Here is a 20,047-nt window from a genome sequence, read left to right on the forward strand (position 1 = left end):
CATGCAGCTAATGTCACCCTCTATCACTGACTCCATGCAGCTAAAGTCATCCTCTATCACTGACTCCATGCAGCTACAGTCACCCTCTATCACTGACTCCATGCAGCTAGTCACCCACTATCACTGACTCCATGCAGCTACAGTCACCCTCTATCACTGACTCCATGCAGCTAAAGTCATCCTCTATCACTGACTCCATGCAGCTAATGTCACCCTCTATCACTGACTCCATGCAGCTAAAGTCACCCTTTATCACTAACTCCATGCAGCTACAGTCACCCTCTATCACTGACTCCATGCAGCTACAGTCACCCTCTATCACTGACTCCATGCATGTAGAGTCACCCTCTATCACTGACTCCATGCATTTACAGTCACCCTCTATCACTGACTCCATGCAGCTAGTCATCCTCTATCACTTACTCCATGCAGCTACAGTCACCCTCTATCACTGACTCCATGCAGCTAAAGTCATCCTCTCTCACTGACTCCATGCAGCTAAAGTCATCCTCTATTACTGACTCCATGCAGCTACAGTCACCCTCTATCACTGACTCCATGCAGCTAAAGACACCCTCTATCACTGACTCCATGCAGCTACAGTCACCCTCTATCACTGACTCCATGAAGCTACAGTCACCCTCTATCACTGACTCCATGCAGCTACAGTCACCCTCTATCACTGACTCCATGCAGCTACAGTCACCCTCTATCACTGACACCATGCAGCTAAAGTCACCCTCTATCACTGACTCCATGCAGCTAATGTCACCCTCTATCACTGACTCCATGCAGCTACAGTCACCCTCTATCACTGACTCCATGCAGCTAAAGTCATTCTCTATCACTGACTCCATGCGGCTACAGTCACCCTCTATCACTGACTCCATGCAGCTTTAGTCACCCTCTATCACTGACTCCATGCAGCTAAAGTCACCCTCTATCACTGACTCCATGCAGCTAAAGTCATTCTCTATAACTGACTCCATGCAGCTACAGTCACCCTCTATCACTGACTCCATGCAGCTAAAGTCACCCTCTATCACTGACTCCATGCAGCTAAAGTCACCCTCTATCACTGACTCCATGCAGCTACAGTCACCCTCTATTACTGACTCCATGCAGCGACAGTCACCCTCTATCACTGACTCCATGCAGCCACAGTCACCCTCTATCACTGACTCCATGCAGCTAAAGTCACCCTCTATCACTGACTCCATGCAGCTAAAGTCACCCTCTATCACTGACTCCATGCAGCTAAAGTCATTCTCTATCACTGACTCCATGCAGCTACAGTCACCCTCTATCACTGACTCCATGCAGCTACAGTCACCCTCTATTACTGACTCCATGCAGCGACAGTCACCCTCTATCACTGACTTCATGCATGTAGAGTCACCCTCTATCACTGACTCCATGCAGCCACAGTCACCCTCTATCACTGACTCCATGCAGCTAAAGTCACCCTCTATCACTGACTCCATGCAGCTAAAGTCATTCTCTATCACTGACTCCATGCAGCTACAGTCACCCTCTATCACTGACTCCATGCAGCTAAAGTCAACCTCTATCACTGACTCCATGCAGCTAAAGTCATTCTCTATCACTGACTCCATGCAGCTACAGTCACCCTCTATCACTGACTCCATGCAGCTAAAGTCATCCTCTATCACTGACTCCATGCAGCTCACGTCACCCTCTATCACTGACTCCATGCAGCTAAAGTCACCCTCTATCACTGACTCCATGCAGCTACAGTCACCCTCTATCACTGACTCCATGCAGCTACAGTCACCCTCTATCACTGACTCCATGCATGTAGAGTCACCCTCTATCACTGACTCCATGCATTTACAGTCACCCTCTATCACTGACTCCATGCAGCTAGTCATCCTCTATCACTTACTCCATGCAGCTACAGTCACCCTCTATCACTGACTCCATGCAGCTAAAGTCATCCTCTATCACTGACTCCATGCAGCTAAAGTCATCCTCTATCACTGACTCCATGCAGCTACAGTCACCCTCTATCACTGACTCCATGCAGCTAAAGACACCCTCTATCACTGACTCCATGCAGCTACAGTCACCCTCTATCACTGACTCCATGAAGCTACAGTCACCCTCTATCACTGACTCCATGCAGCTACAGTCACCCTCTATCACTGACTCCATGCAGCTACAGTCACCCTCTATCACTGACTCCATGCAGCTAAAGTCACCCTCTATCACTGACTCCATGCAGCTAATGTCACCCTCTATCACTGACTCCATGCAGCTACAGTCACCCTCTATCACTGACTCCATGCAGCTACAGTCACCCTCTATCACTGACTCCATGCAGCTACAGTCACCCTCTATCACTGACTCCATGCAGCTAAAGTCATTCTCTATCACTGACTCCATGCAGCTACAGTCACCCTCTATCACTGACTCCATGCAGCTACAGTCACCCTCTATCACTGACTCCATGCAGCTAAAGTCACCCTCTATCACTGACTCCATGCAGCTAAAGTCATTCTCTATAACTGACTCCATACAGCTACAGTCACCCTCTATCACTGACTCCATGCAGCTAAAGTCACCCTCTATCACTGACTCCATGCAGCTAAAGTCACCCTCTATCACTGACTCCATGCAGCTACAGTCACCCTCTATTACTGACTCCATGCAGCTACAGTCACCCTCTATCACTGACTCCATGCAGCCACAGTCACCCTCTATCACTGACTCCATGCAGCTAAAGTCACCCTCTATCACTGACTCCATGCAGCTAAAGTCACCCTCTATCACTGACTCCATGCAGCTAAAGTCATTCTCTATCACTGACTCCATGCAGCTACAGTCACCCTCTATCACTGACTCCATGCAGCTACAGTCACCCTCTATTACTGACTCCATGCAGCGACAGTCACCCTCTATCACTGACTCCATGCATGTAGAGTCACCCTCTATCACTGACTCCATGCAGCCACAGTCACCCTCTATTACTGACTCCATGCAGCTAAAGTCACCCTCTATCACTGACTCCATGCAGCTACAGTCACCCTCTATCACTGACTCCATGCAGCTAAAGTCACCCTCTATCACTGACTCCATGCAGCTAAAGTCACCCTCTATCACTGACTCCATGCAGCTAAAGTCATTCTCTATCACTGACTCCATGCAGCTACAGTCACCCTCTATCACTGACTCCATGCAGGTACAGTCACCCTCTATCACTGACTCCATGCAGCTAAAGTCACCCTCTATCACTGACTCCATGCAGCTAAAGTCATTCTCTATCACTGACTCCATGCAGCTAAAGTCACCCTCTATCACTGACTCAATGCAGCTAAAGTCACCCTCTATCACTGACTCCATGCAGCTAAAGTCATTCTCTATCACTGACTCCATGCAGCTACAGTCACCCTCTATTACTGACTCCATGCAGCTAAAGTCACCCTCTATCACTGACTCCATGCAGCTACAGTCACCCTCTATCACTGACTCCATGCAGCTAAAGTCACCCTCTATCACTGACTCCATGCAGCTAAAGTCACCCTCTATCACTGACTCCATGCAGCTAAAGTCATTCTCTATCACTGACTCCATGCAGCTACAGTCACCCTCTATCACTGACTCCATGCAGGTACAGTCACCCTCTATCACTGACTCCATGCAGGTACAGTCACCCTCTATCACTGACTCCATGCAGCTAAAGTCACCCTCTATCACTGACTCCATGCAGCTAAAGTCACCCTCTATCACTGACTCCATGCAGCTAAAGTCATTCTCTATCACTGACTCCATGCAGCTACAGTCACCCTCTATTACTTACTCCATGCAGCTAAAGTCACCCTCTATCACTGACTCCATGCAGCTACAGTCACCCTCTATCACTGACTCCATGCAGCTAAAGTCACCCTCTATCACTGACTCCATGCAGCTAAAGTCACCCTCTATCACTGACTCCATGCAGCTAAAGTCATTCTCTATCACTGACTCCATGCAGCTACAGTCACCCTCTATCACTGACTCCATGCAGGTACAGTCACCCTCTATCACTGACTCCATGCAGCTAAAGTCACCCTCTATCACTGACTCCATGCAGCTAAAGTCATTCTCTATCACTGACTCCATGCAGCTAAAGTCACCCTCTATCACTGACTCCATGCAGCTAAAGTCACCCTCTATCACTGACTCCATGCAGCTAAAGTCATTCTCTATCACTGACTCCATGCAGCTACAGTCACCCTCTATTACTGACTCCATGCAGCTAAAGTCACCCTCTATCACTGACTCCATGCAGCTACAGTCACCCTCTATCACTGACTCCATGCAGCTAAAGTCACCCTCTATCACTGACTCCATGCAGCTAAAGTCACCCTCTATCACTGACTCCATGCAGCTAAAGTCATTCTCTATCACTGACTCCATGCAGCTACAGTCACCCTCTATCACTGACTCCATGCAGGTACAGTCACCCTCTATCACTGACTCCATGCAGGTACAGTCACCCTCTATCACTGACTCCATGCAGCTAAAGTCACCCTCTATTACTGACTCCATGCAGCTAAAGTCACCCTCTATCACTGACTCCATGCAGCTAAAGTCATTCTCTATCACTGACTCCATGCAGCTACAGTCACCCTCTATTACTGACTCCATGCAGCTAAAGTCACCCTCTATCACTGACTCCATGCAGCTACAGTCACCCTCTATCACTGACTCCATGCAGCTAAAGTCACCCTCTATCACTGACTCCATGCAGCTAAAGTCACCCTCTATCACTGACTCCATGCAGCTAAAGTCATTCTCTATCACTGACTCCATGCAGCTACAGTCACCCTCTATCACTGACTCCATGCAGGTACAGTCACCCTCTATCACTGACTCCATGCAGGTACAGTCACCCTCTATCACTGACTCCATGCAGCTACAGTCACCCTCTATCACTGACTCCATGCAGCTACAGTCACCCTCTATCACTGACTCCATGCAGCTACCGTCATCCTCTATCACTGACTCCATGCAGCTACAGTCACCCTCTATCACTGACACTAGATTATTTCCGACAGGTCAGATCTGATTTTTGATCGTTTTTCTCATCAATTTAGTATAGAAGTGATCGGAAAATCAATTAATAAAACAATCGGAAATCAGATTGGACCTGACAGAAATAATCGATTCTGACGCTAATCTGACGGTAATTGCATTGTCTGTACTAGGCATAATACATTTAGCCATAGACCCTAAACAAGCATGCGGATTAGATGGTCTGACTGAAGTCTGGCTGGATTAGCTGCATGCTTGTTTCAGGTGTGTGATGCAGACACTACTGGTGCCAGTGAGATCAGCAGGACTACCAGGCAGTGGCATAACTACAGTTCATGGGGCCCCTCCAGCAAAGCTTTGATGGGGCCCCCAATGTTTACACCCCTTCCCTTGCCTCCCCTCGGTGCCCTTCATGGCCTTGGGGCCCATCTCACAAGGGTCATAAAACAAGTGTTGCCGTTTTGAATAATCTTAACACCCATAACAAGTGTAGCCACAAAAACACCTGATGTGAAGTATAGTCCCCTGTATGGGAGGAAGGCAAGGTTAGTAGTCGGGACCCCCCTCAGCTCTGGGCCCCCTGTGATCGCAGGTGCTGCTCCCTGGCAACTGGTATTGTTAATAAGAAAACTGAAGTGAGAGGGATGTGGAATATGTCATATTTAATTCCTTTTAATATACTGCACAATGATATTGCTTGTCCCAGGTAATTGATTCCTGATTTTCCTCTCCCAGCTCAGGATTTCTTGGCCGGCACCGGGAAAGGGGTCAGCCAGGATCTCATCACTTTGGAAATTGAATCCCCGAACGTTCCAGATTTGACTCTGATCGATCTGCCGGGAATCACTCGAGTTGCAGTGAAAAACCAAGACCACAACATCGGGGAGCAGGTTTGTTCCTTCCCAGCATGCATTCTGATTAGTATGATTAGTGCGATGGCAAGCTTCATGGTCAAAACTCAGTTAAAAGACAACTGTAGTGAGAAGTACTGTATATGGAGGCTGCCATATTTTATTGCCTTTTAACCACTTCACAACTGAGGGGTTTTACCCCTTCAGCATCCGAGCAATTTTCACCTTTCAGCGCTCGTTCCATTCATTCGTCTATAAATTTATCATTACTTATCACAATGAAATGAACTATATCTTGTTTTTTTCACCACCAATTAGGCTTTCTTTAGGTGGGACATTATGCCAAGAATTATTTTATTCTAAATGTGTTTTAATGGGAAAATAGGAAAACATTTGGAAAAAAAATCATTATTTTCAGTTTTCGGCCATTATAGTTTTCAAATAATGCATGCTACTATAATTAAAATCCATGTAACTTATTTGCCCATTTGTCCCGGTTATTACACCATTTAAATTATGTCCCTATCACAATGTTTGGTGCCAATATTTTATTTGTAAATAAAGGTGCAATTTTTTCAGTTTTTTCGTCCATCCCTAATTACAAGCCCATAATTTATTAAGTAACAGTGTTATACCCTCTTGACATAAATATTTAAAGAGTTCAGTCCCTAAGGTAACTATTTATGTTTGCTTGTTTTTTTTATTGTAATTTTTTTTTTTTATTACAAAAAAAAAAAAATGGTAACAATTGGGGAGTGTGGGAGTTAATGAGTCAATTTATAATGTAAAAGAATGTATTTGTATATGAAAAATGTTTTTGGGTGCAGTTTTACTTTTTAGCCACAAGATGGCCACAATACATTTTTGTGAATGCGTCCTGCAAGCTTCGGAAGTACGCTTACAGGATGTTCAGGGAGGCTGGGAAACTTTTTTTTTTTCACAATGATCGCGCTGCTTCTCATAGAAGCAGCCGATCATTGCTGGGGGGCAGAGATCAACGAACGGGAAAGTTTTTTCCCTTTCATTGATCTCCGGGCGAGCGGGCAGCAGCGTGCACCAGCGCAGGAGCACGTGCGAGGGGGAGCGTGGACAGTGGCGGTAGCGGCAGGGGGTGTACGCTCCGGGCAGGGAACTCAAGTCCAAAGGAGTCCAAAGGAGTGTAGATATACTGTACCCGGGCGGCGAAGTGTTTAAATTATACCAGCTTGCAGGTCTATTTAGCTGAAGTAGTGTCAGAATCACACCAGAAACAAGCAAGCAGCTAATCTTGTTAGATCTGATAATAATGTCCACTAGATGTCCCCACACTTTTTTTCCTGTGCACAGTAAATGGTACACAGGAAATGTTGTGTATGGGTTTTTACTTCCACTTTGTGAATGAATACCGGCATCTTGCTGATGCCAGCTTTCATTTACTACTAGCATTATGATCCTAGTGTGAAGGGCCCCTTCATTTCATAAAATTAGCAAAGTGCTTCAAAAACAGGAAAACAGGACAGGCTGCATTTAGATTTTAAAGCGAAGCTTGTCAACTTCAACTAAAACTCAGATTAAAGGACCACTATTGCGAAAAAAGTAGGTAGTTAAAATCTGACAGAACCGACAGGTTTTGGGCCAGTCCATCTCCTCATGGGGGATTCTCAGAGTTTTCTTTGTTTTGAACAGTATTTCCTGAACAGCAGTTGCAAAGTCTTAACTGTCAAAATAGTGTGCACGTGAGTAGGGAGGCTGGCTGGTATCTTACTATTTTTTGCAGTTAAACTGTTCAAGAAATGCTGTTGAAAACAAAGAAAACCCAGAGAATTCGCCACGAGGAGATGGGCTGGCCCAAAACCTGCCAGTTCTGTCATATTTTAACTTCCTACTTTTTTCATGATAGCGGTCCTTTAACCTTCCCCATAATACATTATATCCCACTTATTATCCTAACCCAGCATTTAAGAGCATTTCAAAGGACTTCGAAAATGTAGGTCAGTCAGAAAATACGTAAGTCCACATATAATTCCATAATTGGAACCCTTAAAGGGAACCTGAAGTGAGTAAAAACATTTAAAATAAACACGTGACGTAGCTGCAAATGAATATTACATACTTACCTCACCGTCAGTTCCTCTCAGAAGCTCACCATTTTCTTCTTACAGTGATCCCTTCCAGTTCTGACAATATTTTGTCAGAACTGAAATATACCAGTTGCTGTTAGTTATATTTCAATAATTGTCAGTTACAACTGAATCTGCAAGGTAATGTCCATGTTTCCCTATGGCTCAAGTGGGAGATATTACAGTTTAACAGTGTGCTGACCAGGAATCTGTTAGGGGGTAATGGCCATTTTTAATCACAGGGGACAAATGGGACGCAGGAGAGGAGAAAGAGATTGAGGAGTAGACTACACGGGAGGTAAGTATGACCTGTGTATGGTTATTTTGACTTTTTATTTTCAATTCAGGTTCTCTTTAAGGAATACATCCGGGAATCTGAAAGATAAAAGTTTCACTCGTGTTGTTGGGAGCACTATGTGCTTGAACAGTTCAATCCTCTCTGTACTGCACAAGCGTCTGGCCTCTTTTCCATGAGCAGTTGATAGGCAGTGAAAAGCAGGGACGTAACAATAATAGCCCCTGCAAAGGGTTGCAGCAGCAGGGGGCCCTTAGGGGATGAAGCCTGAGGGGGTCCCCTGGCTCTGGGGCCCTCCAGGGCCATTTTTAGGGGCAGGAGGGGACACAGTGCAGGAAGGGGAAGCAGCAGGAACAAACAGCAGCGGGAGTGGGGCCCGACTCACCCCTCCCTTACCTTATGTTACCATCAGTGATCCCCCCTGCAGCAACCACCGCTGGAGAGGGGCCCCATCCAAAGTTTTGCAGGGGGGGCCCAGTGACTTCAAGTTATGCCCCTGGTGAAACGCCTCTCAAACTCTCACAACTGCTTGCTGCTGCCTGGTAACTGCTCTCTGCTGCTGCCTGGCAACTGCTTGCTGAGAACATAGTTTAACTGCTCGTGGAAAAGACTGAAAATAAAAAGTCAAAATAATAATACACAGGTCATACTTACCTCCAACATAGTCTACTCTTCAATCTCTTTCTCCTCTCCTGCTTCCCATTTGTCCACTGTGATCAATGGAATTCTCCGTCCTCCATTTTAAAAAATGGCCATAACCCCATAACAGCTTCCTGGTCAGCACACTGTTACACTGTAATATCGCCCGCTTGAGGCATGGGGGTACATGGACATTACCTTGCACATTCAGTTGTAACTGACAGCTGCTGATATATAACTGACAGCAACTGGTATATTTCAGTTCTGACAAAATATTGGCCTCAATTCACTAAACGTATCTCCTGTCTTTAATAACTCTTCTAGAGTTGTTACCATGGTGATAAGGCATGTAGTATTAAGGAAACATTTTACCTCAGGCAAGCCTAACGTTAACTCTTCTGTCTTTAAATTAACTCTCCAATCCTTAAAATAACTCCAGAGTTAAAGACAGGCTGTTAATTAGCTGCATGTGAAAATAACTACAGAGGAGGTAAATTAACTACAGAGGAGGTAAATTAACTACAGGAGAGGTAACTTAAGGAATGAAGAGGTAAGATAACTCTCTCACGTGTGGAGGTAAGTTTTCTCTTGCCTTATTATCTCTAGCATGATCTTAGTGAATTGAGGCCATTGTCAGAACTGGGAGGGATCACTGTGAGAAGCTTCTTGGTGAGCTTCTGAGAGAAACTGACGGTGAGGTAAGTAAGTATGTAATATTCATTTGCAGCTACGTTATTTGTTTATTTTAAATAATTTTACTCGCTTCAGGTTCCCTTTAAGATCAATGAAATTCTAACTGAGGGATGGTTGCCTGTTCATTTTCCCTAGAGCAATTATCTAAATAAAAAATTCCACATCTCTACAGATCAAAATGATGATCAGCAAGTACATAACGAGGCAAGAGACCATTAACCTGGCCGTGGTTCCCAGCAATGTGGACATCGCAACTACTGAGGCACTGGAAATGGCCAGGAAAGTGGACCCCACTGGAGAGCGCACATTAGGTAAGCTGCAGAACGATACAACAACAGCTATGGGGACATGTCACAAGGAACGTGAGCATTGACAACCCAAAGTCAAATGACGCAAGACCCTGTTCAGCATTTTTCAGCAGGATTCATCAAGCTTATGCGCAGGGGCGTATCTGGGTAATATAGTGCCTATGGCAAACACTGAAATTGTGCCCCCAGCCCCCCCCCCCCCCCCTTTCTGATCAGAGCCCCTTTCAATCTAAAAACAGCATCCTTTCTTGTGTACACGTGTTATGGTTGCCTATGTTTTTTGGCTCGTGATATTGCTGAAGATACTTCTTTCCTTATTCCCCCCGTCCTCTTTTCTAACACTAAGCCACGTGCGCCCTACATACATGAATTAAGTAACCACATTCCCCAGATAAAAGAATTAATCTGATCTGAGTGATGGAGAGGCATGGGGCAGGCATGGTGGCTCAGCACGGGGTAGGTATGGCACAGGGGCAGGCAAGGTGCCCATGGTGCTGTGGCGCCCATGGCATGAGTCATGCCTGCACCCCTCTAGATACACCTCTGCTTATGCGTTAATGCTTAATGAATGATCTCTTTCAGATATTTGAGGAACAGAGGCGCCAAGAAGGATAAAATACACTAAAATCAGTCTATAAATGGGAGGTAGTGGTGGATTTACCTTCCAATCGATGATACAAATTGTCTGATACAAGAAAACAAAAAACTTTATTGGTGTACACGCCACTGTGTGATGCGTTTTTCATGTAGAAAATGTGAAACGCGTCAGCCTGTAGAGTGTACGCCAATTAAGTTTTTGTTTTGGCACCAGTGATTTGGGTGCAACTTTGTCATTGGTGGAACGCAAAGAGCAAAACACAGTGTCAACCTATACATTGGTGAAGCGCAAACCAATGTCAATGTCATTGGTGGAGCACAAAGGGTGAACTAGTATCAACCTTGTTATTGGTGGACCACAAGAGGCAAACCATTGTCAACCTTGTCATTGGTGGAGAGCAAAGGGAAAACGAAAACTTTATAGACGTACACTCCACTGTGCAATGCGTTTAACGGGATCTACTTGCAAAACGCATCGCACAGTGGTGTGTGCTCCAATAAAGTTTTTTGTTTACTTGAATCAGACAATTTGTGTCATCGATTGGGAGGTAAGTTTTCCACTAGCTCTCATTTTGAACTGATATTAGTGTATTTTATTTTTCTTGACACCTCTGTTCCTCAAATATCTGCAATATTCTTGTCCACACTTGGTGGCAGGGGGCTAACCCTTACTTCTACACCTAGAGAGAGTGCCTTCCTAACTCAGGTAGGGTCTGGTTTGTTCTCCCCACTTGTCCATACAGCCTTAGAGGTAACCCACACTTGTAATTATCATTCCATTATATCCTTTACTGATACTAGTCATAAGGGATGGTCTATGAGATGCAAATTATTTTGAGTCAATGCAGGATTATGCAAATTTTGTATTCAAATTTGTGCAGCTTGAAAATGGACCTATCAAATTTTACCTCAGCAGGATTTGATAGGTTCATGTTGAGGCTGCATACATTTGACCATCCCTACTAGTCAATACATGCTACACTACACTGGGCGCTTGGTTTTTCCTGTTTGTCTCTTTCGAAGTCTATTTAATAATCTCAGTGGGGCAACATTATCAATTTCTTTTGTGTTCAACATGTATGATAACCGTTAAATGGCCCAAGGAATGTGCAGACGTTAAATACTTGTTGCCCAGAGTAATCCTTCAGTCTTACATCTGTAAGGTCTGCCCCATCTTCAGTCAAAACAAACAGCTTACTAGGATGTACGTTTTGCTGGGTTCTGCGGGGAGCCCCCTGCTTCTCCCTTCATCTCTTCTCTGTAAGGGCTGGTGCACACCAGAGCGGTTCTGGAGTGTTTTTAAAAATGCTAGCGGTTTGAAAACTGCTTTGGTAATGTATTTCAATGGGCTGGTGCACACCAGAGCGGTTTGTTTTTTCCACAAACGCAAACTCGGGGGCTGCAGCATTTTTTAGATTTCCGAGGCGTTTCTGCCTCAATGTTAAAGTATAGGAAAGTACAAAAACGCTCTGAAAAACGCTACTTCAGAGCGTTTTTCCAAGCGTTTTTGTTACAGAAGCTGTACAGTAACAGCTTTACTGTAACAATATATGAAATCTGCAACACAAAAACGCTCCAGAAAACGCTAGGCATGTTTAGAAAACATCTCCAAACATGCCTAGGTTTTTGGTGTGCACTGGCCCTAAGACAGCACTGAGCATGCTTGGTTTTCACTGACTGATGCATACATTTGGAATTGGAACCAGTGATATGGGTGCAACTTTGTCATTGGTGGACCGCAAAGGGCAAACCAATGTAAAACTTCTCATTGGTGGAGCTAAAAAACCAGTGTCAACCTTGTCATTGGTGGGGCGCAAAAGGCACACCGGTGTCAACCTTGTCAACCTTGTCATTAATGAAGCACAAAAGGCAAAGCAGTGGCGACCTTGTCGTAGGTGAAGTGCAAAGAGCAAATTTCCAGGAAAACTGTGATTTGTCTGCAAGCTCTTGACTTTTTGTGACCAATCAGTATCATACGTAACGTCTCTTCCAGGTATCCTGACAAAACCAGATCTAGTGGACAAAGGGACAGAACCAGAGGTTGTGAGCGTCATGCGGAATCAGGTCTACGTACTTAAAAAAGGATACATGATTGTCAAATGTCGCGGGCAGAGCGAAATCCAGAACAACATCTCGCTAGAGGATGCCCTGAACAACGAGAGAGTTTTCTTCGAAACCCACGAACATTTCAAGTAAAGTGACATTTATTTTAGACTTGAGCATTTAGGATTGTGATTGTCACAAATATAACAAATAGATTAGAGTATCTTTGCTTAAAGGACACTAGAGGTGACATATGGCAGAATGAGATAAACATGCCAGTACATTACTAAGCATACACATAACTAGGCTGTGTTCCTTTTTTTCTTCTTCTACCTGAAAAAGTTAACATTTAGGTATGAAACCCTCACTGATAAGGCATTACAGCCATAAACCCTTTTCTTGCTGAGAACAGCTTCCAAGAGCAGGGGAGAGATAAAAAAGGTCATACAATAGTTCATAAGTTTTAGCTTCTGGGACACAGAGAGACTGTGTCAGCCAATGAGACTGTAAGGCTTGGTGGTGTATTCTCCACAGTCAGCATGCAACGCATGCAACGCATGAGCTGGCGTGGAGGAGGTACACACACTAGCACAAGGAAACAGGCTATCCCTAGTATAGTGGAGGGGAGTACTGACTCCAATAGGAGATTGTGGCGCACAGAGCCGGTGCAGATCTGACAGCCACAAACAATGCTTTCGTTCGTTATAACGTCTCAGCGCAAAGTAGCGCTGAGCGCATAAACCAGAACTGAGGAGATCAGGACAGGTAGTCAGAATGAACGCTTGCTAGCTAGCGGCTACTTAGCGACAGCAAGCGTCCAAAACCAGACAGACTGGAATGAGGCAGCCAATGCGATGCGGCGATGGCGTGCCTCACAAAGACAGGACAGGATAGTCAGAAAATAGCAGGATTGAGATAGAAGAACGTAACACAGATAAATATACAATAAGTATGTTTTCCTAGCGTATTACAATTACAGCTATCAATGAAACTATTTGTTACGTCTGACTAACATATGTATATATCGGCAATTAACCGATATATGACATAAGCAGGAACGCTGACTAGGAATGGAGTAACACAGGGAACAGGACTCAGAAGGATTCGCTATCTCTTCGCAGAGATGAACGCAATCCACAAACGGTAACAGAACAGGATTCAGAAGGATTCGTTATCTCTTCGCAGAGATGAACGCAATCCACAAACGGTAACAGAACAGGATTCAGAAGGATTCGTTATCTCTTCGCAGAGATGAACGCAATCCACAAACAGAACCAGGAGCAGGGTAACTACCTCAGCACGGGTGGTCACGGTACGCGCAACCTACCAAAACGTGCTGGAAAGCTGACTAACTGCACACAGGATATAAACAGTTCGTGTACGTATACATCAGCGACACTGATGTATTAACGTAACACAAATACAAGGAAAATAATAAACGTGCTGGTATGCATATATATTGGCAATGAACCAATATATGATGCAAAGACCAGCAAAGTATCTTTATAACAAGAAACACGATCGGGGGCTAAAGCGACAGCAAGACAGGCTTAGGCTGAAGCTATGAAAACCCAAGGAAACCCTGCAGGAAGCAGATCTTTATACTGAGGTCATCCAATGGGAGCAGACATGCAGATTCCCACACAGGTGAATGATAATCAGTCACAAGCTGACAGCAGGGAAAGACAGACAAAGCTATGCAACTTGCATGGAAATAGATCAGAACTGCCTGAGCTGCAGCACTACTTCCAGCAATAGCTGCTGCAGCAGCGATCATTACAGTACCCCCGCCTTTAAAAGCGGATTCCAGACGCTTTTCAAAACTGAAATTTCCAACAAAACAGTCTGACTGATAATTCATGATGACCGGGACAGCCCGGCAAGACCGAATTCCAGAATCAGTCCCCACAAGACTGGACCCATCAGAACCAGAACCTACAGAACCATGCCCATCAGTACTACAAGCCCCAGTGTGACACCCATCAGAACCATGATTTCCAGAAGAAAGCCCTCCGAAACTCCCTGAGCGATACCCACCGCCTTCCAGGAACCGTTCAGAAACGCCAAAGCCTTTGCAATGCCCACCGGTACTGTCTTTACCAACACAAAACCCACTGTTGAACCAGTCCAAGGCACCAGGACAAGTTTTCTCAGAGACCTCCCAGAACACCTTGAAGCTCCAAAGAGATCCCCATAGGTCAGAATGCCCCTTAGGCTCACATGGAGAACCATCAAGAACCCCTATGGAACCTAGGGCAATTCCCGAGTCAGGGCCACAAGGACAAACATCAATATCAGGGCTTTCAGGGACCAGAACCATCTCTGGGCATGCAGGCAGACTGGCAATATCAGAACGTGTTCCCACTAAGGAAGCATCAGAGCACGCTAACACCTTAGACACACTTGGGCATTCTGGCACACTAAGAACATCTGGGCACACTGGCACAAGAGAAACCTCTGGGCATGTCAAGGAACTGTGAGCCTCAGGGTCAGCCAAGACGGGACCAAAACCAGGACTGGCCAAAAAAAAATCATCATGACTAAACTTCGCAACTACTGGACTTTTACACGAGAATGCTGGATCAGACTTAGATGTCGCTGATTCCAGCAAAGTCAGTAACAAATCAGATTCAGGGGCACTAACAAGACAGGACAAATCTTCTGATGTATGCACTGAACCAGACAGGGACTCCACAACTACCTCTGGACTGGACAGAGACTCATTTAATACACTGGATTGGAGCTCATGAGGCGCTGCAGAACAAGTCAGTATTGCAGCAGCCCCCACTGGACTAGGCAAAACTGAGGAATTCCCTGGACAGGAAGGGAACTCTGGAACCTCTGCCACAGCGGCCAGAGAACCAGAATCTTTCAGGATACAGGGCTGGGTTTCAGGAACACTCATCAGACCGGACTGAAATTCTGAGATTTCTATTATTTTGACCAGAGAATCAGAATTATCCATGTTACAGGGCAAGACTTCTGAAACATTCAGAGGACAGGGCTGGAGTTCCTCGGCTGTTACAACACTGGAGAGGGACTCAACAACATTGGTTAAATCAGACTGTGTACAGGACAAGGTATCTGACACACTTGCTGACGAGGACAATATTTCAATGGCTTCTGCTTTGCTGGGCAGAAATTCATCAAGTTTTATTAGAGCAGACTGTAATTCCAAAACAGCTGCTAGACAAGTGAATATTACTGCAACACCAACTGAGGTAAGCAGTGCTTCAGCCTCCTCTGCTAGAGGGTTTAAAGTATCCAAAGTACTGGGTGAAGCATAAGACTCTGCGACCACAGCTTCACTGGACAGGATCACTGAACAGTCCATATTGCAGGGCAAAACCATGGAAGCACCTGCTGGACAGCATAATGATTCTGTGACCTGAGTTTCATTGGAGAGATCTACTGCACAATTCATGGTACAGGGCAAATTTATTGGAAAATTTTCTGAACAAGGTAATAATTCTGCGATTTCAGGTTCACATAGCAGATGCTCTGAGCTATTCACGAAACTAGAGCGAGGTGTAGAAACAGGAAGATCAAGACACAATGTTTGCGCATCTGAATCACCATTCATTTGTAAAATTGGAAAATTCAGATGCTGGGGTTCTGAGTTTACTAGACAGGATTGCTGGGACTCGGAAACTGATGTAGTGCATCTATTGGCATCTGCTGGATCAGACAGGAGTTGAACTTTATTAACACAGGTAATTTCTGCAGAAGTGTTTGCAGAGACAGGCAAGATTTTTCTGGTGTCTGTTTCACTAAACAAAGAGTCATGAGTACTGGCTAGGCTGGACTCGGAAGTCAGCAGGACCTCTGGATTCTCTGCTGAGAAATTTGCGCAGGGCAAGGTTAAGAATGTATCAGTGGCTTCTGTTTTACTGGGAAGTAACACTGAGTTATCCATGGTACAGGGTGGAATTGCAGGAACTTCAATTTCACACAAAAAGAGCTCCGAATCACCTGCTGAATCAGCCAAAGGTGCTGAAGCAGGCGGGTCAGAACGCCAAATTTGCGAATTCGGAGTCACATAAAAATCATCCAAAATCAGTTCCCACACATCAATCAAGGGAGCCACACAGTCATACCTACACACACCAGCCTCTATTAGGTTATAGGCTGACTTAATGCATGCGTTCAATACCATTTCACTTTTTGCACTGTAAAATTGACAAAATGAACTTGAATCATTCTTCCATTCACAGACCAGGGCTTCCATCTCTCCCCTCTCGAATGGAGGATCCCATGCATACTTAACAGCGAAACATTTAGGCTGATCACAGTCTGCAGATATGATTGTGGCAGGCACATGTATAGGGTTAATTAGCAGGTGATTGGCAGATTCCTTATTCTTAAGAATCTCCAATACCTGTAGCAAGTCTTGAACTGTAGTGTATGCAAACTTCCCTTGGTTCACAAATAAGTTGATTTGTTCAATACTCTGTAATATCTCATCATAATCATACTCAGATAATTCTTTTAAACAAAAATCTTTATTTTCCCTAGCCAGGGAGGAAAGTTCATTAGTAGTTTCATAAGTCCATTTAACTCCCCTGAAAGACAATTGCATTTCATTATCTGTTAATGGCAGAATCTCATTATAGGTCTCAGTCGCTAAGGATAACGATTCTGCAGATTGGACACGACTCTTAGAACGTTTGCGTTTTGCCTTTGACCTTGCGGTTTTTGGTGATTTATTCAAAGCTGCAGGAAAATTATCAGTAACACTTTCTGCTTGCTGCTCATTCTTGCAAGCAATTGAAGGAGCAGCTGATTGGCCTGCTGCCAGGAGTTCATTAAGAGGAAAAGGCAATGGATCTATGCGCAACCAGTTATGGATCACAAACGCTAGAAATTCCAGCGGTCTATCTTTCAAATCGGAATGATTGAGAACATCAAATGCCCACTGGAATAATTCCCCTTTAAACAAAATATAACTTAGTTGGAGTGCCCAGGTTGAAATAGGAGTCGCTTGGAGATCAGGATTGGTCAGGAACCTGGCACATTCAGAGAAAAACTCATTTTCTGTTTCAGAGCTAAGTTCTTCAAATTTCTTAAAGGAACAGGAACCATAATTAACAGTGTCATACTTTCTGGGAATCCCCCCCACAATGGGGATTGGTAATGGGGTTTTCATAATGTAAGGCTTGGTGGTGTATTCTCCACAGTCAGCATGCAACGCATGCAACGCATGAGCTGGCGTGGAGGAGGTACACACACTAGCACAAGGAAACAGGCTATCCCTAGTATAGTGGAGGGGAGGACTGACTCCAATAGGAGATTGTGGCGCACAGAGCCGGTGCAGATCTGACAGCCACAAACAATGCTTTCGTTCGTTATAACGTCTCAGCGCAAAGTAGCGCTGAGCGCATAAACCAGAACTGAGGAGATCAGGACAGGTAGTCAGAATGAACGCTTGCTAGCTAGCGGCTACTTAGCGACAGCAAGCGTCCAAAACCAGACAGACTGGAATGAGGCAGCCAATGCGATGCGGCGATGGCGTGCCTCACAAAGACAGGACAGGATAGTCAGAAAATAGCAGGATTGAGATAGAAGAACGTAACACAGATAAATATACAATAAGTATGTTTTCCTAGCGTATTACAATTACAGCTATCAATGAAACTATTTGTTACGTCTGACTAACATATGTATATATCGGCAATTAACCGATATATGACATAAGCAGGAACGCTGACTAGGAATGGAGTAACACAGGGAACAGGACTCAGAAGGATTCGCTATCTCTTCGCAGAGATGAACGCAATCCACAAACGGTAACAGAACAGGATTCAGAAGGATTCGTTATCTCTTCGCAGAGATGAACGCAATCCACAAACGGTAACAGAACAGGATTCAGAAGGATTCGTTATCTCTTCGCAGAGATGAACGCAATCCACAAACAGAACCAGGAGCAGGGTAACTACCTCAGCACGGGTGGTCACGGTACGCGCAACCTACCAAAACGTGCTGGAAAGCTGACTAACTGCACACAGGATATAAACAGTTCGTGTACGTATACATCAGCGACACTGATGTATTAACGTAACACAAATACAAGGAAAATAATAAACGTGCTGGTATGCATATATATTGGCAATGAACCAATATATGATGCAAAGACCAGCAAAGTATCTTTATAACAAGAAACACGATCGGGGGCTAAAGCGACAGCAAGACAGGCTTAGGCTGAAGCTATGAAAACCCAAGGAAACCCTGCAGGAAGCAGATCTTTATACTGAGGTCATCCAATGGGAGCAGACATGCAGATTCCCACACAGGTGAATGATAATCAGTCACAAGCTGACAGCAGGGAAAGACAGACAAAGCTATGCAACTTGCATGGAAATAGATCAGAACTGCCTGAGCTGCAGCACTACTTCCAGCAATAGCTGCTGCAGCAGCGATCATTACAGAGACAATACAACATTAAGCATTGTTTTCTGATGCACAGAAAATAAACCTGCAGCATTCTAAAAAAAAAAAAGCTCTATTTAGGAGTAGGAGGATGGATACAATTATTTATCTCATCAATGTTTTACCACCTCACATTTCCTTTAAAGCCAACTTGCTGCAGGATAACTGCCAGGGATGGTCAATGAGATGCTAATAATTTTGAGTTGATGCAAATTGTATGAAAATGTCTGCGGTATGGAATTGGTCCAATTCCAAACTGCATACAGTTTGCATTAATGTACATGCCAGCTGGAATTATTTGCATTTTATTGACCGTAAGGAAAAGCATGATTCCTTGGTGCTCCCCCACTAGCAGGTGGTGCCCTAGGCAGTTGCCTAGATGCCTGTGTCAGAAAGTGACGTTATTCTCTTTTTCCAGTGAACTGCTGAATGAAGGCCGTGCAACCATCCCAGCACTGGCAGAAAAGCTGACTTTTGAACTGGTTGAACATATCCGTGTAAGTAGACTGCTGAGAAGCATAATTACTGTTTTTCTAAGCTTTGTTACAATGCAAAAAATAAATAAATAAATAACTACTACCAAAATTAAAAAAAAAAAAAAATTGGAAATGAACCAAACAAATGCAGTAGTTGCTGTCCAATTCCATTCTGCAAAGATTTACATAAAATTACCATTAACTTGAAATGTCCTCTATAGTTATTAAACCCCCATAGTTACCTAAATAAACACCTGTAAAAAAAAAAAAAAAAAAAAAAAAGCCAAAGTGACAGCATTAAAAAATACATAAATAATTACATTAAGGACTTAACTTTTTTAATATAAATGTCATTAAGATATATTACTGTTATTTTTCACAAAATTGGACTTGTAATTATTGATAGGGTACAGTGAGAAAACAAAAAAACGCAAATCAAAACACAAAATAAAAAAATAAACCTTTATTTCCAAATAATATATTGTCACCATACATTGTACTAGGAACACAATTTAAATGTTGTAATAGTTGGGACAAATGGGCAGTTAAAATGTGTGGGTTTTATCTACAGTAGCATTGTTTA

At 44.2% G+C, this 20,047-nt stretch overlaps 1 protein-coding gene across 3 annotated transcripts in view; it reads left to right on the forward strand.

The window, feature by feature from the left end:
- LOC137547304 (interferon-induced GTP-binding protein Mx2-like) overlaps nt 1–20,047 on the forward strand; it is a 103,850-nt gene that overhangs the window by 50,140 nt on the left and 33,663 nt on the right. For all 3 annotated transcript variants that reach the window (XM_068270748.1, XM_068270749.1, XM_068270750.1), the window contains 4 exons: nt 5,773–5,927; nt 9,787–9,925; nt 12,513–12,711; nt 19,407–19,485. In XM_068270748.1, coding sequence (XP_068126849.1) covers nt 5,773–5,927; nt 9,787–9,925; nt 12,513–12,711; nt 19,407–19,485 — 572 coding nt within the window. The remainder of the gene's footprint in view (nt 1–5,772; nt 5,928–9,786; nt 9,926–12,512; nt 12,712–19,406; nt 19,486–20,047) is intronic.

The sequence above is a fragment of the Hyperolius riggenbachi genome, chromosome 2 (assembly GCF_040937935.1).
Source record: "Hyperolius riggenbachi isolate aHypRig1 chromosome 2, aHypRig1.pri, whole genome shotgun sequence".
NCBI lineage: Eukaryota > Metazoa > Chordata > Amphibia > Anura > Hyperoliidae > Hyperolius > Hyperolius riggenbachi.